We start from the raw sequence: 27,093 nt of genomic DNA on the forward strand, positions 1-27,093 counted from the left end.
AAAATGATCTGTGCAGAAATGTCTCCGTGAATGGAACCGCAGTGTAGTTGAAAACGGCATTCTCTTCAGGACCACTTCTCTTGATGGTCACTCAATCAGACAGCTCGTGATCCCAGAGTCATACCGGAGCCTAGCCTTGAAAGGTATCTACAAAGATTTGGGCCATCACGGTAAGAATAAGACACTCTTGTTACCTAGGCAAAGGTTTTATTGGACGGGTCTGGAGAAGGACGTGAATCGCAAGGTGGAGTCTTGCGAACGGTGCATGCGCAGAAAGACTCCGGTTAGGGCAATGGCCAAATTAACCCCAATTCACACCACCCACCTAATGGAATTCATCTGCATAGACTTTTTGTCTCTTGAGCCATGTCAGGGCGGGTTTGAGAATATCTTGGTGATAACTGATCATTTCACCAGGTATGCTCAGGCCGTTCCTTACCGCAACCAGACGGCTCAGACTACCGCTAAAGCCCATTATTAGCACTTCCTTCGATATAACAGTTTTCTGGAAAGACTTCACAGCGATCAATGACGGTAGTTTCGAGGGTGAAGTTATAAAAGAGCTATACAAATTAGCGAACATACAGAAGTCTCGCTCCTCCCCGTTTCACTCACAGAAGAATGGTGCCTGCGAACGCTCCAATGGAACGCTCTAAAATATGCTAGGGACATTGGACGAAGAACGAAAACAAGATTGAAAATTTTACATTGATCCAATTGCCCATGCATATAATGCTACTATGAATGATTCTACCAGATTCTCGCCCCATTTTCTTATGTTTGGGTGGCATCCTCGGCTTTCTATCGACACCTATCTGGGCACTACACCAAATGGTGGCGAGGCTGCTGAAAGCCTCACACGTAAGTGGAAAAAAATGAAAAACCGCCTCCAATTTGCTTACACAGCCGCGGCGATGGAGTCGAGCAATAGCCATGCTAAGAACAAGACCCAGTAGGATAAAAAGGTCAGAGAGTCTAACTCTGAAGTAGGGGAACGAGTCTTAGTGCGCAAGGTTGGATTGAAAGGAAAACGAAAATTAGCCGATAAGTGGTCCAATGATGTATATCAGATGATATCAATTCCCGATTTTCATATACCCGTGTACAAGGTAAGAGGGTCGAGGGTACAAATTCCCCGCGCACATTGCATCGTAATACGCTGTTGCCTTTTGACTACATTCCTTGTAATCCATTCCCCATGAAACAGGTTCAGAAGAAACCGGTTGTACCAAAGGCTACCCTTTTGGAGTCGAGCTCTGAATCTTCGAGTTCTGACTCGCACTCCGACCGATATGTTATACGACAAAGACGACCCGGTTAGGCCAGGAAGGATAATGTTCAATTCCGTAGAACACTCACCATCTATTATCGATCCCCATATTAGCCAGCCTCTTGAAAGCGTAAACTATCAAACCAGTAGATCTGTGCAATATGGCAGTAGTTTAAGCGAACCCACGAGTCATTTGCTACTCCCTCTTATGTCTTACATGAGAGAACTCAGTTCAGTCCCCAGAGCTATCTGCCGAAAAGTCAGTTTAAAACCCAACCATATTAGACGGAGACCCAGACGGCCAGTCTGTGTGGTTGATCCTAAGCCCACCTGTGCCACGGGTGTCACAGAAAGACTCAGCCAGCAACCGCTGAGGTGTTCAACCAGAGATCAAACACCGCCCGACCGGCTAGGCTAGTGGGTGTATTCGCAAACGGTTTGGTACACGTAAGTTACTGAGATCGATCAATATATTTCAGGACTCTTTTTCAGCAGACAACGATGCAGAAAATCTCTTTTAATGTATGTTAAATACGGCAAGGGTATTTGAGGACGACAATCAATTATGTTTATTTTAAATGATTAGTTGTAGTCCCAATTTCAGGGTTTTATGTATTGTCTGCAGGGAGAGTAAACTTGATAAGCTCTGTATTTTTAATCACTTCACATGCATGATTAATAGTTTTTTATTTTTTCAAAAGACTTGAAGGTTAGTTCTGAATGGTTATTGTTCTTGTACTTTTCATGCGGCAAGCACAAATTTGCTAAATGTCAGAAGACATTTACATGTAGGGAGGGAGTATGCGACCCAGAACTCGTATCGTGTACCAATGTGAGTGTTTGTCATGAGTGATTGAGCGAGTGAGTGATCGATCGCGATGCATGATTATTGTGCTTCATGAGTATTAAAATCAATTCCCCGCCAAAAGTAACAAAAGCTTCTGGCATTCCTACTTTAGTTCTTGAGACGGGCAACACCTCGAGCAGTACGAGTTGTGAAGATGTAGAGCACATGTCTTTCATGCAAGTGAAAGACCAGGGATTGAACATAATTTTGAGAAATTGTACACTTCGAGTCTGGTTTATGTCATACCATTTCACCTCGTAATAAATCTCACAACTACAAGCGAGTGTGATCATTTCAACCCAAAATAATAGACAGCTCACATACTGATCATTAGTAATGCATATTACGTTTGTCATTTCAACCCAAAATAATAGACAGCTCACATATTGATCATTGGTAATGCATATTAAGTTTGTCATATTTCTTATACACGTGCGTTATCAATAAGACCACAGCCTTGGACGAAATTTCTGAACGTTTACATCATCAATGGTTATATAACAAGAGCCTGGAATGGTACTTTTATAATAGTCTCGTCTACGGCTATCACTATTGACGGATTGTGATGTTACGAGTCTAAGCTTTCGTAATCGTCCTCACAATATTGGCCATGATGGCAAATCGGGTTTACGCCATATGATTTAGTTTGTTATTTAGTTTGTTAAGCGAAGAATTCGCTCTGCTTCACCAGTATTCGGATAATAGCTTTAAATATGGTGTTGGTGAGTTAATCTTCGCATTTTTCATTTTTGGCACGTACAAGATTAACAACCCTATTTCGTAGTTTTCTTTGTACGGTATTCTGGATTATTGGTTGCTTTGTTTATTTGTGCTTGCATGTTAAATAACTAATTAAGCCACGAATGTGTGTGAATTGCCAAACGGAGGTTTTTGTCTAACTTTTATTATACGCCAATGGATAACAACTGCGATCGCCCAGAAGTACTATAATAATGTTGTCAGCATTGATATATCCATTTTACCAAAAGTAATAGCTTCCAATAGTTGTCAGTCAGATGCTCATGTGAAAGGTTGTAATCTGCATCATCAGGCATACAGACAGGTTTCCTGTACTTACATGCATGACAATTATTTAAAACAAATTAGGTACAGCGGCACGCCACAGTGAAGAAAAATATATTATTCTAAATAACACTTAAATAATGCTTCGAAGGTTAAGATGCCAAAATGTTCTGAAGAACTTTAGTAAGTAAGTTATTAATATCATGTTATGTGGATGAAGCAGACGAACAACGAACTGGAGATGGGTTTGCTTAATATCACTTGCTCATAATAACAATAATTTAGACCATGTACATTTCAGAATCTTTCACATAGCAGAGTGAGTCAATGTGCTCTGCATTTTAGCCGTAAGAACTACAAACTAAATCAAGGATAAATAAGTAGGTACCATGTCACATGCAAATGACAACAGCACTAAAATGATTTTAATTAAAATCAATGTACATAGTGTTATGATGAGAGACAAAGCATGTACATCAGGTGTGAATATCAATTCATTTGACTTATTGAATAGTGGCATTGCCATTATAACGCCAATTATGTAAAGAAAACCCAAAGAAAAGCAAAAAAGCATGATTCCAGTATTAACGCGTACCATGTTACCATTAACATTACGGTGAACATCAAAGAACTATCTTTTTTATTAGGTCTGATTGATAACAACACTAAAATAAGTACGTTAGAATTAAAGCTACAATTTTAAGCGGCTGATTTTATATTTCTTCTTTTTCAAAATTAGTAAATTGAAAGCGAACATGCACGTGTCTGTCAATAACAATGAATAACCCATTCCAATTAAACATTTAATGTTTACATCTCTGCTTAAGAAAACTGTCTCGTGTGACTTTTTCTGTTATTCTTTTCCTAAAGTATTATGATTTTTTTTTACATGATAGTACACATTTTTTTTCACTTGAAAACATGTTTGTTAACAGAACTTTTAATGGGCATCATTTTATTTCAAAGAAACACCTTTTTTTGTTTTTATACAACCGTACAGTTTGTTTGTCAATGTCACTCGCATTCTCAAGTCCACACAATACATAAGGTTGTATTATCCAATTGTTAGTCGTATACAAGTCTGCTTCAGTATAAAATATTTTCACGGCGATCTTTTGGATGTCTTACCAAAACTCAAACCGTATCTTGTATAGTGAATCCTATTATAATGATCGGTGAAAGCTGTACGGTAAACGAAACGATAATCACCTGAGCGAGGTACGGCCAGAACATTACTATAGCAGCCAACTGTTAAGCAGGACAAATGGGTTGATTGGGTTTATTATCATTTTGATTGTGCGGCATAGTTCTGCAGCGTTATCAAAAACAGAAAACAGATGTATGCAACATTAATATGTTGGTCTTCCAGTGACATATGTCCAATATGCCAAGTTGGCAGATGATGTATTTGCCATGGTCGGATCAGAGAAGTACCAGAGATCCACAACGCAAGGTAGCATGTCCCCATATGCAATCTGACTTTTGGCAGTACTTCAGAGCCGCGTTGTACTGAAGTTTGGCAATTTTTAGGACAAATAGATTGAGATCTCCTTAAGTAATTGTTTCAACAAAAAAAAACATTCGACACTGATTGTGATGATTAGGACTAAGGAATTCCATAGCTCGAAACAAAACTATGTGCAAATACACGGTTGTTTAAATGAAGGAACAGGGGGTGTTTGCAACACCCAAAATAATCTACTGCTGATTCTTTGGTGTTAGCCCTGTGTCAAAAAGCATTCATTTTATTCAATAGTTTATTTGGGCTCATTTGATAATATTATTTTCATTGCTTACGTAGCGGAAAACGTATACTATTTTGAGCTAAATATAAAAGTAATGTTTAAGAAAACCTTAAAGATTAAGAGTGAAATTGCTTGTTGTGAAACATTGGATAACATACTACTCGAGTGACAAGGATAACACATCCATCTATCATTCTATTGGCCAGTTTAATGAATGGGACTGTCGCACGTACATATATTGGCTAGTTTAAGCAACGGGACTGTCACACGCACATCTGTTGGTTAGGTTAAGCAATGCGGCTGACCATTAATTATTATTTTAATAACAATCGTCATTAGTATGATAGTAAAAAATTTGTATGTATGTATGTATGTATGTATGTATACAAAGAAAGGAACTGGAAACAAATGTATCGATTTTCACTAATTGTTACAAATACAGTTGCCACAAAAAATATGTTGTGTATTTTTAATTCCTATGAAGCAGGCCACGTTTATTTCTCTTGATAAATGAAACTAAAATTCCGGATTTTGACAAACGCGTGCTGAAAATCTGCAATTTTTATTAACAATGCATCGTTATTTTTCCATGCTCGACAATTTTGGAAAATGATAAATAAACAAGATAAAATGTGGCATTTGTGTGCATTTATATCAATAATATGCCCTTATTAGTGAATTATTTGTTGTTTATTGCATTTACTTCAACTGCTCTGTAGGCCTGGTGGTTAGAGCTTTCGTCTAAGATGCGGAAGGTCGCGGGTTCGAACCCCGGAGAGTCATACCAAAGACATAAAAATGGTACCAACAGCAGCCTCGCTAGGCGCTCGGCATTAAAAGGTTAGATTTAGCACTGGTTGGTCTGGTGTCAAAATAATGTGACTGGGTCGGACATGATGCCACATGTCTGCTGCATGATGCCCAAATGCTAAACATCACTATAAACTCCACACTGCAGACATCTTAGCGATATGGCTGAAAAATTGTCAAAGCTACGTTAAAAATCTAAATCTCACACATCGCATTTACTTCTATAAAGTTTGTGAAAGCCCCGAGTTTCCCACCCTGTTTTAATTTTCCAGTGACCCTCCCGCCAGTGAATCATGAAAACGATAAGAAACCTAAGAGGGCCAGAGATAACTCGAGCGAGTTAATTTGATGGAAGATACATTTTCATAATCTGGTAATTTAATTAAACTTTATTTCATTTTTTCTTCATATAATATTTGTCATCTCTATTTCTTTCTTAGTTTTAATTAGATATGCAAAGTTTGTAAATGTTTATGCTATTTCCACTTTTTCACAATATGTTTTGATTACTCATTAGTCGTTTAGTCTAGGAGGTATTTCCAATGTACGTTTCTTCTCACGTTAAAACGACATTAGTCGTCAAAGTGGTGCGAATATTCACGGTAATGTCCTGAAATATCTTGTTATTGCAATACGTGAAAATTAAAAACTTGACCCTGTGTACCTTTTCTTGAATGTTAGAAAAAAGTCAATAAAGAATTCAGGAGACATGCCACGAAAGGATGTAGGATCTAAATTGTAAAAGGAATTTGCTCCCAAAAAGTCACCCTTCGCAGGCTGACTACATGTACGGATCTTTTTTCCGAATCATTTGTTAAAGTTGCGGATGTCTGAAGGAAAAAATAACCTAAAAAGCACGGGTATTTGTGTAATGTTAGCTGAGACACATATAGAGGGGTATGTCTCAGCTTTACACCTAACCCAAATAACAATGAGTGAAATATAACTCGTTATCGCCTGCGTTTTAAGCGTTTCCATGGCATCTTGGAAACATCTAACTGTATATAAAAAAAAACTTAATCAAGAAAACGTTTTGGTTGTTTCTCCGTCGCTTTACTTAGTGGGGGGGGGGGGGGTAGAGGAGAAGGAAAAGCACATACTTACTGAGTTAATGAATCCACCCTTGCTACTACAAATTTCAGGAAAAGAAGACCCTTACCGGTATTCTCGGAGTTTTCCTATTTCACTTGCACAGTGGTCTTTTTTAAAGTTGCTTAAAAAGCATGGAATCATATTTGAAAACAAAATTAATTTTTTTACATAAAGGATTTATTCTAATTTGTACATATTTATTGTTTGGATGAACTGCTATATTTATAAAAAGAAAAACTGGTCAAAAGTAATGGGTGAGAGTGGAAAGACTATGCTGATTTTACAATAGCGTTTAGTGACTACTCCTCTAATACCGTGCTCACAGGTGTTTCAAATTACATCAATTTGATGTTTCGCTCAAAATCTTATATTTACAGCTTAATTTTCTTTTCGTCTTTCTTAATTTTCTTTTAATCCTTTTTTAGTAATATAAATGATTACCATAAAATCAAATAAGTAAGGATGTTATTTAAATATGTAAGCATCTCGATTTCCTTTCCGTGAAGAATGTCCTAATACAGCAAAGAAAAGGTGCGGATTTGAGGTAGGTTTATGGAGGATGGAATATGCGGTTAGCATGCCATAGCTCGTTTTTTTTTTCAAATTATGATATAATCTGAAGATAAAGAAATTAAAATGACATTTACAAAAATATAAGAGAAACAGTAAATCCAACTATTATTTTTGATCATAGCAGAAAAAAAGCTGCAGGTCTGTATCTTGGATGTTTAAATCTAATAGGAATGTCAGTGTTAATTCAAGCTTCACATCATTATGCCTCCCAGCAATGGTTTCTTAAACTTCTCAAAATTGTTTGCAGACTTAATCACTGCCATCCTATCCGCACACAAATCCTGATTCTGGACGAACGACCAGCAAATCTGTATCGCTATAACTGAACTGAGTGATTTTTATACAGTTTTGCAGTTGTCCGATTCGTACGCATTCTGAAATCTGAAATTAATATCCAAAGGATATTTGACGTCATCTTTTATTCTTAAATTTTATCGCAAATAAAATGATTATGTTTTCAAGAATGTTTCAAAAGCGTACATGATCTCTCCTCTGATATAGCTGTAAAACGTAGCACAACATCAGGATGATAATTTGGCATCATTCAAAATTTTGCTGTCACTGCAAACGTAGATTAGCGGGTTTTATGGGTCGATATTTACTTGCAATGTGATTGCTAATGTTGACTGTATCTAGTACAATAAAATCGATCTATTTCACAGACAGGCTTGTACAGAAGACAAAAAGCAATCTGCGAAGGCCGAAATTCGATGCCGGACTATCTCAGGTAAAGGGTAGGTTCCTACGTTTGTTTGGTCGAGTACGTTGTAATTAATTCCTTAACTATCCAGCGAGGTGCAGTAAGAAAATATATTTTTTAATGTTATGATGCACTGTTTGGTGTTAAACCTCCGCCCACCCACCGCATCTCCATCATCCAGCCAATTAACATTGACAGATGCTTAATGTGGTGTCGAGTTTTAACAGCCATCACATTGAAGGGTATCTGTCCCAAAAAACAGCCTAAATTAATACTGACGGAATGATGTGACCCGCTCAAATTTGTGGTGGAACAGATGCCTTTAATGGACATACTCTAAAAGTAACTGTCATCAATGAAAAATGCTCATTATCGGGATCTACTTTGCACAGTGATTGACAGGTGAAGCCTTACACGTAACTAATTACCTGCCAGTATCACTTGACTTTAGAGAAAGCTATCGTAGACATTAACTCAATGTACCAAATCATATATGTTTCAGGATTTTCAAACTTGTTTGGATTGGGTGATAGACAATTTTACTTCTGCCTGTTTAACAAAACTCTGTTCGTAAGTGACATATGTAAATAACCTTTCTATCCCCGACTGACCGTTTTAAAAATTGGATCAGAGTGGTAATGGTTGAGGCAAGCAAATAGTGCTACAACATCTGCATATGTTTGGGAAAAAAAGAATACGATTGTGAACAGATTAAAACTAAACACATCATCAACGAATACACAGCAAAGGTAACATTTAATCCGTATGGCGTTAAAAAGAGGAACGTGTTGAGATTATTGACATCTAGAGCCATGACTCTTGTCGATGATGTGGAATGTTTAAAACCAGCTCCTTCAAAGCCATTCTGCAAGCAATACAAATAATACCTACCAACCTCCAAGACAGTATGTTGGGGAGGCGGGGGTTGAAACTCAAATTGAGTGTTTTGAGGTTCCAAGGTTATGGGGCAGGGGGAGAGAAGCTCATGCGCACGAGTCCAAAAAGAGCAAAGTCGAACAGGTGAGAATAATATATCTACTCGGATAAGCGTATAGAAAATTACTGGAAATTCAAATCTGAAAAGAAGAAAATAACGTTTGTTTTCTTTGAAGCATACATCACTTACAAAAACTAGTTGGCAGACTAACAATTTCGAATATCATCACTAAATAAAAAAAATATGTGCTCATACTCACATAATCACAGCCACACAGACATTAAATTAAAATAAAAGAAGAATATTCATTCATTCCAACTGGACTCAATTAAGTAGAATCCTAATCATGACAAAAATATTTGACCAAATAAGCAAAATGTTGTCACTGGCTGCAATGAACATGCTAAACTGGGTTGAAAACAATGATTTTCTACAGCCTGTCAATAAGCAAAACCAAGTAGGAACCGCAGCTCGATTGGTCAAGAATGGAACTTCGTGAGGGTTTTTTTAATGACCAACCATCTGTCTTTTCCCACTGCATGGATGGCTCACATATTCAACCATAAATACAGTATAAATATTAGAGGAAGAGCCCGTGAAAACCCCGGAAAAAACCACCGACCAACGAGAAGCTACTGGCAAGCTTTCTCACATACCAACATTGGCCGAACTCGAGACTCGAACCCACGCAGACAGAGATGAGATGGGAATGATCCGTAACGGTCAACACTTTAGACCACTCGGCCACTCAGTGCCCCGGAGCAGAATATAAAACTGCCTTTTTCAGTATATCAATTATTACCATGATATTCTCTTCGACGATATCTACCTAACCACCATTTCCCTGTTCGAATATCAGCATGACTTTTTCCAGAGATGTGAGGACACACATATCGTCCTTGCCAACGGCCACCCTACCCAAACAGAGCTCACTGAACAAGTGCTTGATGTTTACGATTACCAGTACTATGTTGATGACATTGCTCAGAAATACTCATCTCACCTACTTCTTCGAGATCTTAAGCACATTACAGCACTTTACGGTGACTGTCTGACATATAATTATGCCCAAGACTTTATGGTGGCTGTCTGACATGTAAGTATGCCCAAGACTTTATGGTGGCTGTGAAAAATGGTCTTAGACTAACGTAATGGGTTAACATATAAAAATACACCGCAATTGCTTACGCCCTCATTAAGCGTTTATCAGTGACAGCGTGGACCTAGTAAACTCCAGGACGCAGGCTTGCCAATATCGGAATGACGAAATATACAAGTACATCGACAAGCACAACGATAATGGCGCAAAGAGCGAACGCAGAATAGTATTGCAAGAAGTAAGGTATGTAGGTGACCGAGTAGATGACTGTGCATATACTAAAGTGGCAGGTAAAAGAAACATTACCTCGAATGACAAGCATACCGTATAGGATGTCATAGAGACCGATCTTACTATCCGAAGTCGTCACAGTATAGAAAGAACACTGGCGGAAAAAGGTGCTTCATTGTTCTTTGTAGGCCGTGGTGTCGCACAGGTCAGGTAGTACAGGGACAGATTGTTGATGATAAGCTCTACATTCATGGTGCTAACAGACACCTGGTTACAGCAAGCTGGCAACGTACCCTTTTTAGATATGACAATCCCATGCGCCTTCCACGTCAGGTCATTGATATGCGCATACAACTGCAAAAAGCTGCCGATTGTGCCGCCGACCGTCTAGCAACTGTTCATTTTCAGCATGCAGTAGTGGATCATGCCGTTATCGTCGACTTGGCTCGACAAAATATTATTAGTCAGTACCTCCAATGGGCCAACTGCCAAAACCTGTCGAAAAAAAATGGAACATTGACTGCTTTCATACAAGGGAACTACAAACTTACACGCATCAACAACTTATGTTTCAGGAACAACACTGCTCGAGAGCAAGAGGATGAATGCGATAAAGACGACATATACCACTAGACTGACATACACACACGCACACATACACATTTATTTGTCCAAATGAGGAACGTTTTACAAGGATATTATGTGGCATACAAACCAGAATATGATATCCAACTGTGGGTAATATCAACTGAAAGTTGTAAGAAAGTGGCTTTTACAAGAAACAGCTATCTAGGCCAATATGCACAAAAATCAGTGCACCAAGATCGTATAAGGGTTTGGTAAGGTATATCCGTCATCCATGCATAAGAGAGTATTTTCTTCGTCAGCAAGAAATACAAGATACACATTGCCAAACCTTTCAGGCCAGGACAGTAGTATTATTGCAAGCTTTGGTTCGGCAGACCCGACTATACCACCCTGATCCATGTGTTTACAAACACATAGTTGAGCATGCAATTCGTCGGATGTATGTGCATATGCATTGGAATCTGCGGAAGGATTTTTACACATTTTAGTACACTAGCGGGCGCTAGATATACCAGTTCGCGTGACGTTGTTTTACAGTGCTTTTCTATATTTATCTGAAAATAGTTAATCTTACCTATCCATACGTAATACATCAGTTTTGTTTTCTTTGTGCTCTTGTCGTTTTGGTGGTTCCATCAACCCCATCCATTTGAAAGGTCCATGATACAGCTAAATATGGCTGATAGTAACAAATATGTCCATTATTCAGTAGTCTCTCATATTCTTTTATTGGGATCAATTCTCCCTCGCAGTCGTCTAGATATTGTAGCAGAAATTCTCTTATTTCGTCTTCTCGAAGTTATCGCTCTTAATCATCACTGTTTTCTGGGTGTCAGCAGGAAGATCAAAGTTCGTCTATCATATGATAGAACATTCTTGTTTGATTAATTGTATAATCGAGCATTTCAATTTGCTTTTGCAATCCGTTTTCCAAGGCATCAAGACATTTGCAAAAATCAGCTATATAGGAAACCGTTGAAATGACAACCTGCTCATGCACAGAGGTGTCGGAATGAAATGCGATAACAGTAGCAAGCTCATTAGGTGGCAATAGTGGCTGTTCCTAATCCTGGTCCCCAAAACATTATTTCTACAATCTGGTGGAACCAATGACAGACTTCTTTTTTTTACCTCATCTAGTGGAGATGTTTCGTTGCAGCTAATCGAACTCATCACTGTATATCGTTCCAATGATCGGAATCGTAGTCCGGATGTTGGAGAACATGTCCGTCAATTCTTGACTAATCGCAACAATGAAACATTATCTGACTGTTGTGTAGCGTAAAAACCACTGAAACAGCAGCAAAATTGTTCCCTAGTTTTGTACTTCTTCTTGTTGTTGATGATGATGATGTTTTGGTTTTAACGCCATTTTCAGCGCATGACATGCTATGCATGGCTACCAGTATCACAGGTGGAAGAAGAACCCAGAAAAACCATCGGCCCACGGGAAACTGCTGACAAGTTTTCTCATTTTTCACTCAGAGTAATGTACCTGATTTGCTAACCTAGGCCGATAAATCAAACACGCACATATAATAATATTGATTTGCGATTCAGTGGCTTATATCGCCAATTCATTACAACCTTAAAAATTATGCAGACAATATTCTCTGCATACATACAGTTTATACATTTACCGGTATTTCAGATCTTGCAATATGTTCTGTCAATGATTGTTTAAACATGTTAGATACTTTTGGGATTAAGTTATGCATCTGTGCATTGTCCCTATGCTGAATGGTGCTGCTATGACGACAGATGTCCTTCAGTCCAGAATGGCCAATGCTAATATCGCTTCTGCATTATGTGCAAAATTACCCACCCACCCCTAGCAAATGTGACTTCACGAAGTTAAACTCCAGCAACCAGTTCTCAAACTTAGTTTCACTGGGCTTTGCTTGCTTTTTGTCACCCTTCCCTGATATTACAGCTGCGTTTGCCATTTTGTCTAATGAACCACATGTGTACTCTAATACAGCTAACAAAATGATCACGTCTTGTGTTTTATATAATGAATAAAATCAAAGAAACGTTGCCACTAATCATAAACTTGCTAATAATCTTTAACAAAGATAGCTTTAACATTTACATTTAGGCAATGATGTTTTTTTTTTTCTCAACAGCCATCTCTTTGATTAACTTGAAGCGAATTGGGTTGATCCACTTTGTGTCCTTGACCTATGCACATTAAGCTAATGGGCTCTCCCACAGCAACGTTCAAAGAATTTAACATATCACCCCGATTACCATAAACCATTTAGTTAATCTCTGAAATGGTGGTTATTTATCTCCTTCTGCCCAAGGACCATAACTCTTTCCAAAATGGAGGAGACGAAAGACGTAGAAACATAGGTCTGTGATATAATGTTCACATCATATTTCAACACAAAGAGTTCAATAGTTCTTGAGCTATGCTGATAACAAGCAACATCCCATCTGAAGGTATGTAGTTCATTGTCAAAGGTCATAACTCTGTCCAAAAGGGGTAGGAAAAAAGAAAAGCAAAAAATATCCAACCATAAACACAAAAATATCTTACCAAATTCTATCTGAATTTGATGACTGGTTCTTGAGTTATGACGAATGAAAGCAACATACAAAGTTTTTATACAGTATGACAGGAATATGCACAAGGGGCATAACTCTGTCCAAAATTAAGCAGATGGGAATAAATAAATGAATGGAACAATGAGTCTGTGATACAATGTTATAAAGCTGGGTACCATAAACAATTCTGTACCATGCTATACCACAGTATTTCTGAATATACTGCAACATGTACCACAGAATACCACAATTATATTGGGGATCAACTATTCATTGTTCAAGGGCAGGTGCCTGACACTTTTTGTTTTATTTCCATCTGTCAAAAGCTGGAGAAAATACTATGCTCTGATTTATAAAAAAATAACACCACATTATATCCTTGATATTATTTGGAAAAAATATGAATTATCTTAAGATAATCTTTAAATTTGTTAGCTACACTATTGATATAATAGGCAGGGAAACTATGAGATGCCCAGACCCAGACAAAAAATTTATCAGAGAGCGACAGTAAATATAAAACACACTTATTCAAACAAACAAGAAATTATTTAGTGAACCTGAGAAATTATGTGAAGTTCAGACAGAAACCAAGTGTGTGCCAAAAACTGAAGGATGATTTACCATATTACAAAAAAAATAAACTATATATATATATATATATATATATATATATACTTAAAAAATTCACATACATTAGAAAATAACTAACTATTACATGACATTTCTTTTCAAATCTGAAATTTTTCCAATTTTCCAAATGTTGGATTTGGTCTGAGTATGTTTCACAATATTCCATTTGGCCTCCATGTTGGCATACACGACACATATTAAACATATGATTAAAGGACCATAAATAAAATCTTTGTAATATTCACCAATAATTTATGATGGGTATAACCCTTTTGTAAATAAAAAAAACCTTTTCCAACTATCTTGTCATGAGTATTCAAAACACACTGTTAATATCATTTAAGTTATGACAAGATTCCTCAGAAATTTCCATACATTCCTTACTGACTGTACTGACATACCAATACAGTGAAAAAGCACCATGGTACGTATCATCGGCAAAAGATTTTTGTTGTTGTTATTGTTGTTATGGGGGTTTAATGCCATTTTTCAGCACATTATAGGCTATACATGGCGGCCAGTATTTATGGTTGATGAAGAACCAGGGAAAACCCCAGAAAGAAGCACAAACCCACGAGAAGTTACCGGCAAGCTTTCTCACATACCCACATTGGCTGTAACAGCAACAGATAGTGGTAAACCAATAAACCAGCAATACCATGCACCTCTACAATATTCATACTAAACTGTACCAGAATGTTTACAAGTTCTTGAGCTATGCTGCTTAAATTCCATGGAAAGATATGAAATTAATTGACAAGTGCCATAACTTTAGCCTAAAAGTATTCAAAACTTAAGGTACATGTTGATTTCTGAGTCAATGTTCATACTAAACTGCACTGATTGTCGACTGTTCTCCAATAATGCTGGCTACAATAAACATCCCATGTGATTAATTCATTGATCTGGTTGGTTTTAACATGTTATTGGCTATATCATGTGAAAGAAATGAAGTCATGTGCCTTTCCCAAAAAAACACCAAGATAGCTGAGCCAAGCAGGTTTGAGCAGATATCGAACCCAAGATCCATGGATTAGGAGTCTGATACTATACCAAATGAGCACCCATCATCACATTTGAATATTATGAACTTCCCAGTTAATTTAGTATCACACCTCAATCCCAAATGGAATAGAACTGACAACATCCAATCAAGGAAAATGCCTGTTGTACTAGATAATGTTCATACCACATTCCATCAAAATATTTTCAATGGTTCTTAAGCTGTGCTGGTTACAAGCAACATCCCTGACACAGGCCATCACTCTATCCAATATGCAGCTGATGAAGCAACTATGGCTATGAGACAATGTATGCAAAATTGCATGAAAATACATCAAATCTTGGAATATGCTGACAACAAGGTCATGCTGCAAGGGCGAATTAAAATTTATTTAAATAGGACATTAACTACATGAAAATTGGACATTAAGAGATGAAACCTTTTAAAGATGCATCATGGTCAATCTTACAAACAAATGGTATCCAATTATACCCAAGGGTTGCAGAGCTTTGGTGGTTACAAAAGGTCTGAATGGATGGAAAGCTAGTGATTTAAGCACTCCTACATCTTGACATTAGGCCAAAAACGAGACAAACAAAATTTCATAATAAGTTATGAAGAAACTAACAGTATCAAACATGATAATTAACAATCAAGTGGTATTTTAAATTTCTGTTCTCTCTTTGTAGTGAGAGTAGTACCTTAATATACCAATTAAATAATATTTTTCCAAAAAACAATTTATTCAACATTGAAAACTTACAATCCTTAATAGCAGCAACTGCATAAATTACTGTAAAATAAGCTTAAACATTCATTTTACAAATAGAATGTTTAGTAATTACATTTTGCCTGAGTATATAAACAGTAGGTATAGTGCATGCCTCATTTCCTGACTTGAAAGTGAAAAATAACATTGCCAGATGAAATCTGAAGTTCTGGACTGATCTTGTGTCTGAATCATGACATTTCAATAAATGAAGTCATTCTGAAGGAACAGTGCGCACAATGAATTACTACAGGATGTGTCACAGTTGTAAATAAGTTAAAAGTTGATTCTATTCTTCTAAGACAGCCAAATGGTTGCTAAGTAAGCTATTAAAACACAGCTTTTGAAACATTTTATTGAACATTCCAGTTAAGTATGATCACAATTTGACTGGTGGCTTTTAAGATGTACAGAATATTCTTTTACAACTGGTTGCTATGGGAGACAAACATTTGTCCCGAAAACTGTCCATAACAAATTAAATCTGAATGTTTTCTAAGGAACTGCTCTGCTGAGTTATAACTCTGGTCCACATCATAAAAGGATGGAAGCAATAAGACTTTCACAGCTGGTTTGCTATGAAAGCTAAAGAGGTTATATAATATAATATAAGCTTATAATATAAACACCCACACTGAATTTACTGCAGACCTGCCAACCCTGATGAGTTTGTCTCAATAAGGCAGTTGATTTTTTTCCGTAAGTTTGACCAGTTTTTAGTAAGATGTAACAAAATATCATAAACTGATATTGCAAAGCTGGAAAACGTAATTAGAAGTTCGGTATTTGGAACGTGCAGCAATGATAAACATTATGTCAACTGAAAAGTTTGCAAAGTATGAGTAGAGTTGAACAAATTTTAGTTCCAAACCCTATGCAGCTCAATGGCTTGCTGCTGTCTCTCAACTTGATGTAATTCTTGGAAATTCTTTTTCCATTTCACATAATGACGGCAAACATATTTCCTGCCACAAGTCATACTCAAACTGGCATGTGATGTCCAATACAACATAATTGTGTCCCTTCCAGCTCTTATTCACAAGAATCTGAATATTCCTTTTTACTTTTCCTGTGTTGATTATTAACACTTTTCAAGAAGCTTCTTTTCCCTTTCATCTTAAAAATGCATCAATTGCTGGACGCCATTGTAAAAACAATTCTATGATTAACAGTTTGATCATGCAGATGCTTCGCATGAACAAATAGGTGGTTTAAAACGTCTGAGATGCTGCTGTAAAGGTATTCTAGTTCCCTGACCAATTTAACTACTTCCAATATGACACACGGATCCAAATCAAACACGGATGAACAAATTTTCCCGATTTTTTTTAGCAATGATTATTTTTTCGCAGTTTTTGCTTTGATGCCCTAAGTCCGTATTTTAAGGGTAATTTTCGTAATTCGGCAAAATTGCAAGAGTTGGCAGGTCTGATTACTGTGCAGAAACCCTCTTTTATCAGAGATACCATGACCTAGACCTTTCACCTTTAGGCTCCAACATTTATATGCTTATTTCTTACCCTAAGTGTATGTCATCCATAAAGCTTGGTCAAGGAATTATTTCTAAAATGTTACTGTGCAAAATCCAATTTTTTTTCTTCTTCACAATTACCTTGATCTTTGAACTTCTGACCCCAGAATCAATAGGCTCTTTCCTTAAGTGAAAGCCCTCCACAATATTTGATCAAGGAGTATGGCTTAAAACTAAATTTATGCAAGAAGAATTTATCCTTCTGTCAGTATCGAAACCTTTGATCTTTTGAGCACAAAATCAAAAGGCATTTTTTTGCCTATGTGGGTATATAAGAAAGATGGCAAGTAGTTTCCCATAGGTCAGTTGTTCTTTCCAGGACTCTCTCTCAGGTTCTTCCTCCACCAAATATACTGGCCATGATGCATAGCCTATCATATGATGAAAAAATGGCAATAAGCCCATAACAACTGGTTCAGATATATGATTAAGAACCAATATTATGGTATTGAACCATTTTCTTATTTAAATCACAGTAACTAACACCTGAAACTTTTCCATCTCAAAATCAACAAGTTTCTTCCTTACCACAAGCGCAAACCATCCACAAAATTTTATAGATTGTGGTAAACTAATATTAGTGTTCTGAAACAAAAGAGGCATCAAATGGATGGATGTATATTTTTTGGATGGAAAGACAGACAGAATGATGTCATAACAATATACAATCCCCATTTTGGCAGGCATACAAAAATAACACTATTTTCATGCTCTTTATTGAACCATATTTTCATGCATCTTTCACAATAAAAAATGTTTAAAAATATTGAGAGTAATAAATAAATGTGGTTAGATACATATACAACCTTATACAAGAGTCTTAATACAAATAAAACAATCACATCATTATTATGGGCATGAATTTCATCCTGATTCAGGGTCTCTTCTAAAAATTATTTTTTGGGATCAAATCCTCCATCCAAAGCACACAGACTCCATGTAAAACAAAAGATCTGACATTGTTCACCTACATGGCATATGCCTAACAGCCAAGTGCAGGAGACCTGGCATTATTAACCTATATGGCATATGCCTAACAGCCACGTGCAGGAGGCCTGACATTGCTAACCTACAAGGCATATGCCTAACAGCCAAATACAGGAGACATGACATTGCTAACCTACATGGCATATGCCTAACAACCATGTGCAGGAGACCTGACATTGCTAACCTACATGGCATATGCCTAACAGCCAAATACAGGAGACATGACATTGCTAACCTACATGGCATATGCCTGACAGCTATGTGCAGGAGACCTAGCATTACTAACCTACATGGCATATGCCTAACAGCCAAGTGCAGGAGACCTGACATTGCTAACCTACATGGCATATGCCTAACAGCCAAATACATGAGACATGACATTGCTAACCTACATGGCATATGCCTGACAGCTATGTGCAGGAGACCTAGCATTACTAACCTACATGGCATATGCCAAACAGCCAAGTGCAGGAGACCTGACATTGCTAACCTACATGGCAGATGCCTAACAGCCAAATACAGGAGACATGATACTGCTAACCTACATGGCATATGCCTGACAGCCATGTACAGAAGAAGTTGGCTAAGAAATCTGGGTCAGTAGAATTCTTTCTGTAGAAAGTACATCTAATGCTGCTGATTGCATATTTCATGGCTATTCTATGTGTAGCATCTTATCCATGTTTGATGGAACATCATGAAAACTTACAAATATTGAAAGAAAGACCTTGATGGCATGAATTGTTTTCAATTCAAAGTTGGTAAATTCTATCAAGAAGTTTTCTGACATACTGCTTATGTGTCTCTACTTTTACTAAAGGTGCCATACAAATTAGAAAGGCCTTTACACTAGGATACTTTCTATGAAATTATGTTACACAGTTTTGTGAAAAACTGTTCTATATTTAGAAATGGCAGCCATAATAATGGCAGATTAGCATAATTTTTGGCAGTATGATTTGTCAAATTTAATAAATGGCATTTATACATTTTAATATAAGGCATTTAAGCATTTTAACCAATGGACAATTATGGCAGGATGCTTTGTCAAATTTAATAAAATAATGCTGAGCAGTAAGCAAGTTTTGAGATGTTTAAAGGTTTTCTCTTTTTAGTAACAGTGGCCATATCTTATAGTAGATCAGCATAATCAAGTCAAGTATATGCTTTGTCAAATATGGTTAAATTTAGTTGAGTGGTCTTTGAGAAGGAATTGAAATGTGTTCTATTATTGGTAATGGTGGCCATCCAAGGAATTGAAATGTGTTCTATCATTGGTAATGGTGGCCATACTGGATGGTGGACCTGCATCATTTGTATAGATTTGAAAGGCTTCCATGCCAGCATGCTGCCTGCCAAGTTGGAATTTTTGGAAAAGCTGAACATATTAATTATTAATATATGCATAATGCATGATTGACAGAGCCATGCTCAAGAGCCTGTATAATGGGATGATTTGAGAAAAACTAAAATGAACAATTTTCACATTCAGCTTATTTTGATGCTTGATTTTCCAAAAATGAGCAAAGTACACATCTTGGAATAGATCTGGATGACTTAGTCATTAAGATTTGACATGAAAGGTTTGGGATAGTTACAGTAAACATGACATTTCTAACCAGGTAATACATCAGACTGCATGTACTGTATTTTCAACTTTATGAAGAGCTAACCAACTGCAAACAGTAAAGAAAAAGATCTGCCATTTAACAACATTCTGGTAGATCATTGGCTATGCTCATCACTCTACTCGATGATTTCAGCACAGACCCTGATCTAGTGGTGAAAAAATGTAAATTATTTCTTTACATGTAAGAAAAATGTTTGTCTTTTTTTATAGATCAACTGTGGTTACGTTGCATTAAAGACGTTTTACTGCTTTAAAAATCCTTTGAAAAATGAAATAAATATAAACGGGATACATTTGGGCATATGAATTTGTTTAGGGAATTTGTTTACTTAATGTAGATTTATGATGGAAAAGATTGCTTAATTTTATATTATTTTTATTCTCAAACTCATACTTATGTATTCTATTTCTGTTTAATGATATGATTACACTGATTATTTACATATCAAAATTGTATTTATTTATGTTTCATCTCTCTTTATATTCACAACAAAGAAATGGGTACTTTTTGGTAATAATTTTACAATCATAAACAAATTCTAAAAATGCACACACTGATATTTTGAAGGCAAGAAAAGAGAAGACATTTACTTTCAAAACCAGACTATCCGTGCTTCCAAAATAATTTTACCAATTTTCTAAAGGAAATTAAGTATTTTTGTATTTTGCATTATAATAGGTTTATAAAATAATGTGTAATGGGCCAATTGGAAAAAATACATACATAATGGCTGCAAAAATATTATTTTCATATCTAGAACAGGGATTCTTACATAGAGCAATCGAGGTGTTTAAAGGTCAAATGTGGAGTTTCAGTTTAAACTCATTTTCACTAGTTTTTATTACTATCCATCTGTTTTTAAAAAACTTAGACCAACAAAAATACACCCTAAATTTGTTAGTGCTTATATCTCTCTATCATTTGTTCAATAGATTTTCCATCTATATGCTAAACAATCCCTCCACCAATGCTGTACAGGACTTAAATACTTAAAAAATTGGGGTAAAATGATTAAATGATGTATCGGTTCATTGATAATTTGGTTATTCATATATACACATCAAGACCCTAAAATAAAAAAAATTTCATCTTCAACAGCCACAAATAATTAATAGTGGTTTACTTCTATCCTTTACACGTATCGATATGTATGAACCAATTTATGTGACAGCCCATCTAAATCTAATTTCATGCCATAGGCGAAAGTGTGCTGCCCATCTTCTCACCAATATGATTTCAGTGTTGCTCATGAATATTTATAAAAGAAAATTATATCAGTGAGCCAATGAACCAAGCTCTTCAGTGGAAGTGACCTCCTACTGGTGGATGAGTGACTGTTTGGAATGATTCAGCTTCAAGTCAAGACAATTCAACCTTCTGAGAAAGATGACTGGCAATAATTGGTTAAACAGGTTTATATATATTCATGGGAAATGAGGAAATCTTATCACAAGCAGCCATGTTTGAAAACACTGCATAGTAGATTTAGACCCATGGCTAGCAATAATGATCTCAATCGATTCTGTTGGCAGTTGGTTCTGTATTCTACGGGTGCAAAGATTGTACATTTTTAGGGCTAACTATAATACAAGATTATAAGTCCTGCTATGCAGGTTAAAATTATTTATAGTTAATATAATCAATGCAAGCAATATAGATATATTTATATATAGACAATAGTTATAAAGGTCCTTAAGTTTTCGAATAAGAAATCTTTAAAAACTGTATCAGTGCTGCAGTTGGACTTACTTTAAACAGAGGTTTCAGTTGTTTACGGTGAGGTAAAATCATACACCTGTGCCACATACTATGTACACTCAGGCATAAACTGAGTACAAACTACAAATTATACATATATCCTGATCTGCCAAATCACACTGTTATTTGTTCTATTGTTTAGTCTTAACACAACAGTGATCCAGATCTGCCAGTATATTGCCAGTATCTAAAGATATGCAGTCTGCAGTTACCTTCGACTTATGAATACATACGGTATATTAATAATATTGCAATACACAACCTATGATCTCCTCAGCTCTGAGGAACTCCTCATCTCCTTCTCAAGAGTAAAAAAGTTCCTACATGTTGAGTTCAAAAAAATTATTCAAGTGATTTTACGTCATTTCTACATTCTTTACCTAAGGCAAAAACACTGATGTTGTCTGAAGTACAATGTAAAATCTCAATATGAGAACTAATTTAACAAAATTTTAGTGAACCCGGGGCAAGATCAACCAATACGCTTTGCGATATAACATCTATGTCCAGGCTGTATGTAATACAAAACACAATTTTATACAAGGATATACAGAAGAATCCTAATGAAGAAAAGCAACCGTTTATTTTCATACTAACCATGATCATCAATTACTGGCCATATTTGCATGATCCAAGTCAATATTTCACTCAAAAAATTAACTCCCATACTAGTCTGTTCCCTTACTGCACACAACATATCATGCTCTTTTGACTTATGAGATTTTGATTTCAAAGGTAATACAGTGGCCCACGACCTGAATCCACATGACCAAAACATAAATGTGATTTTAAGATGGAAATATGAAATGGATATAAATTAAGTTTCTTTCATACTTTATACGTAATTATTACTCAAACCTGTGTGATGACCCTCTAGAAAGGCTATTCTATTCATATGACCACCTTGCTGCTTCAGAACGGGTGGTCCATTAAGCTAGGGACCACTGTATTGCTGTGCATAAATAACTCGTATATGCTTGGTATAGGAGAATTTATGACACTGAGAAATATAATGACAAATTTAAAAAGTATTTTTGTAAGCTTTGGCATCCTTCTATGGTACATTTCGTGGAAGCTCCTCTATATTGAAACTGAGTGATGTTCTATTAATTATCTTTTCTGAGTGGTCCTTGATATTAAAAAAATAAACAATAAAACATATCTAAATTTAGACTTCCAGGTTAACTTTTAGTAACTTCATTCATTATTGCATTTGACTAGACCAATTTAAATCCCAGTTACAAAGGCACTGTTTGTTACAGCACCACAAAATCTTCTGAGTCTACTGTGGATGAACGAATTCGTCCCTCACTGTCCCTTTCTATTCTTCGCACACGAAGATAACGCTCATCGCTAAGACTCAGGTCATTCAAGTCACTAACATCAGATCCTTTCCTTTCTGAAAACACAAATAATGGATATGGTCCTGTGTTTTTCCCCTGAGACACTATCTGAAAGAAAAGAACAAGAATTTTTTTTATAAAAAAAGCACATTTTCTAAATGAAAAGAAGCCAAATTGTGTGCAACATTAAGTTTTGCTTTATTGACATACAATACAGTGTTCTAATGTTTGATGATTCGGGTATGGAATGAATTTAATTTGTTTTCTTGAATACCTTTTGACACGTGTCCAGCCATAATGTTCTCATTTATTTTGCATTAATACATAAATATGATGACAGATTCATTTAGTTAGTTGATAATAAATAAATGTCGTACAAGTTAAAAACATGTCAGTTAAAAAATGGTGTATTTGCTTGTGTAAATGTGTGCATGTGTTTAAATTTTTTGTAAAGCAATGCACAGTCATGGTTCAAGAATAGCATATAGAAATTGTCAGTCTCCACAATGCTGCTTGTCTTGAAACCACTGAACACTTCAACATACTTTACCACAGACATTATCCATTGTGTTACAGCATAGTAGAAAATGGAAAAGATCTGTATCATGACCATTTTGCAAAGACTTTTAGTTTTAGAATCTTGCATTTCTGAAAACCTCAAGACTGCTTTTAAACATTCCCTTCAGTGAAAACATCTAAGTTCACAGTATAAAATATAAGACTGTAATAGTTTAATAAATACTTAAATAGAAGACTGTAATAGTTTAATAAATACTTAAATATAAGACTGTAATAGTTTAATAAATACTGAAATATAACGAACTGTAATAGTTTAATTTTTACTGAAATATAACAAACTGTAATAGTTTATTGAATACTAAAATATAAGACTGTAATAGCTTAATAAATACTTAAATATAAGACTGTAATAGTTTAATAAATACTTAAATATAAGACTGTAATAGCTTAATAAATACTTAAATATAAGACTGTAATAGTTTAATAAATACTTAAATATAAGACTGTAATAGTTTAATAAATACTTAAATATAAGACTGTAATAGTTTAATAAATACTTAAATATAAGACTGTAATAGCTTAATAAATACTTAAATATAAGACTGTAATAGTTTAATAAATACTTAAATATAAGACTGTAATAGTTTAATAAATACTTAAATATAAGACTGTAATAGTTTATTGAATACTAAAATATAAGACTGTAATAATTTACTGAAAGAGTTAAATTAAGGTTGTACAACAAAGAGTCCCTCAAAGGGACTGATGCTCTCTACTGGATGAATATTTTTTCCAGGAATTCAAGATAACAACATTCGTCTATAGATATTGAGTACTGACACCATTTCAGTCTGATATTTTTATGCAATAAAATGACTTCCAAATTACCCACTGTGGCAGCCACATTGGATGTAACATTGGCACTATTTTTTATTTAGGACCAACTAGACATCATGATAAGTGTTTTGGTGATGTGAAATGTGAATATGGCCATCCATTCAGGTGTAGTGGTAAGTTGCTAATGGGAAATATCTAATAAAAAATGTGTATGACTCCACATTGTAAAAATTTAATCTTGTAAATCTTACTGCCAAACTAACCTGTTCCCCAAAACATTTAGGTCCAATTGTCATTCCCACTTATTACAGAAAATCCCTGTAACATAAACTTTTATCACTCTCACACAAAGTCAGCATTACAGCGTAAGTAATAGGCTGTCTCTTTTAATCTGAAATGTAAGAACTTGACACTCTTGCAAATAAGCATCCTTGGGGGCCATCCATCTAGTACATACACATGGAGAGGGGAGGGGGAGCTAAGCCAAATGCATATGCTTGCATATGGCGGGAGTCTACTGATAATGTATGTATGCATAGGAAATGGTGGGGGGCAGTGGCCTTCAAATGAGCCACAGCTACCAAGAGAAGTAAGACTGTGGGATAAGTGTGACTTGTATGCCACCATACCCCTGCTTGCTAGCTATCGCGCAGCTCAGCAGTGAGTCTGACATAGTCTGGCAGCCTGCCCCATGGATTACACATCCTTCAATCTGGTCTCACTGCGGTCTCCCGGTGGCTCAAGATTTTAGCTGCTTTGGTGCTCAAGCGTACGTAGGGGGGTGTGTGTAAGTATGCATGTGTACAGGGAGGGGGGAGGGGTCAAGCTTTGTCAGATTTTTGTGTACATACTAAATGGATGGCCCCTTGTCATGAATGCCACTCTTGTAAAATAATTTTCTCACCTTCTTTTACAATGAGTATTTGAAAGGGTGGATTCTCACTTACCCCAACAGTGTTTTCGACAAATCTGTCAAACTCTACTCTGTTCCTGCAGTAAAACCCAACAGCACAGCTAGGGTCCATCTTACCAAGGTTTACTTTTCGTGGAGTAGGACAATGAAAGGACTGGAAAAGAAAGGATGAATGTTACCATACAACATAGACAGCTATGCCTATTTGGTGTAAATAAAAAAGGTTTGGTTCAATATACAAGAATAACAGGGTTAGTAGCATATTTCTTTCAAAATATTCATGGCTTTTTCAAGGTTTTTCAACGTTCAAAATAATATTTTTCAAGGTGGATTCTTACATTAATTTTAAAGAAGACATCAATGAAACTGTATGCAAACATAACTTAATACTTACTATTACTTCTTACGAGGAACATCTCTTGCAAATTTTTTAAAATAAAAAACATGAAGTTGAGAGTATGATCATTGATATCATTCCCATTAACACATTAACCCCTGGTGACGTGTTTACGTGGCAGGAGTTAGTAGCCTACTGCCGAACTCTGTAGCGTCAAGGTCATGTAAGATACACTAAAGTGGGTGGTATTACAGAAAGGTAGACAGATGTAGCTCTACAATGATACCAAATAATCTGGAAGTTCTACTTGCAATACAAAATACTGAGGAAAAACCTCATTTTTTGGACCTGATTTTTTTCTACCCAAAATTTGCCCGTAGTCTGAATCTGATTTTGTGTCTCGATTTTAGACTTTTGGTCTCAGATCTAATGCAGACTGGTATGAACTGCAAACAGACAGATGAGCCTTTGCAAAAAGTAGGAGAAGATAGGGATTTGGAATAAAGAGTGGTCTCAATATGAAAATAATGGGTCTGTTTAGCAAAAAAAAAGAAAAGAAAAAAAAAACCTCCAACTTTTACCCTTTTGCTCATGTGTGAGCCAAATTGCCAATGAAAAACGATGTTTCTAACACAACTAGGCATTATGTCATTGGAAGATCACCTGGAAGTTGATGTTTTAGTATGTATTCAGAAATAGCTTTCAAAACGTGTTTCCTACTTGAATTTCAGACAAAAACGACAAAAACCTCCAGGGGTTAATGTGTTAATACTAAACATCTTACATCTGGGCATTATAATAATGTACAGTCAATGAACAATGTTTATTTTACTCTGTCTATGCTACACTATTTACAAAGCCAAAAATATTTACAATGAAATTTTCAGTTCTTGTAGCTTGTCATCAATGTTTTAAAAGCTCCAAGTTCAGCGATTTTGTCCTAAATACTTTTACTCAAACTATTTGATGTTGTGATGTTATGTGTTTAGGCTCTTTCAAAACATAAAAAGAAAACAGTGAAGACAACAAGCTTTGTAAAATTTAACAAATAATTTATTTACCCTAGAAAAACAAGGTAAAATTGAGAAAAAGAACTTGTGGTTTCACAAATCAAATCCAAAAATAATCCAAGAAAAAAAAAAAAAAAGTAGTCCTAGTAATAAAAAGTCCTAACAAAACTTGAGTTCAAATCCTGATTGTATCCAAAATGGAAGGTAATGACATATGCTGTGGTCAGTGTCATACTGATTTGTCAACAGTTCTTTGTTGAATCACAGAAAATAATGTTTTTTTTAAATTCTGAATAAATTTATATAAATGTCTTTGTCCAAGAATTTTGAGCACTAGTATTTCCAGAGAAAACAAAC

The 27,093-nt window shown here is 35.8% G+C and overlaps 1 protein-coding gene across 1 annotated transcript in view; it reads right to left on the bottom strand.

Moving 5' to 3' along the window:
• Window positions 1–18,100: 18,100 nt before the first annotated feature.
• LOC149806534 (cysteine protease ATG4C-like) overlaps window positions 18,101–27,093 on the bottom strand; it is a 42,207-nt gene continuing 33,214 nt past the window's right edge. The window contains exons 8-9 of the mRNA XM_089954214.1: window positions 25,424–25,543; window positions 18,101–23,228 (exon numbers count right to left, since the gene is read on the bottom strand). Of these exons, the coding sequence (XP_089810340.1) occupies window positions 23,034–23,228; window positions 25,424–25,543 (315 nt within the window). The 3' untranslated portion in view covers window positions 18,101–23,033. The remainder of the gene's footprint in view (window positions 23,229–25,423; window positions 25,544–27,093) is intronic.

This window comes from Sinohyriopsis cumingii, chromosome 1 (genome assembly GCF_028554795.1).
Source record: "Sinohyriopsis cumingii isolate HCF-2022 chromosome 1, ASM2855479v2, whole genome shotgun sequence".
NCBI lineage: Eukaryota > Metazoa > Mollusca > Bivalvia > Unionida > Unionidae > Sinohyriopsis > Sinohyriopsis cumingii.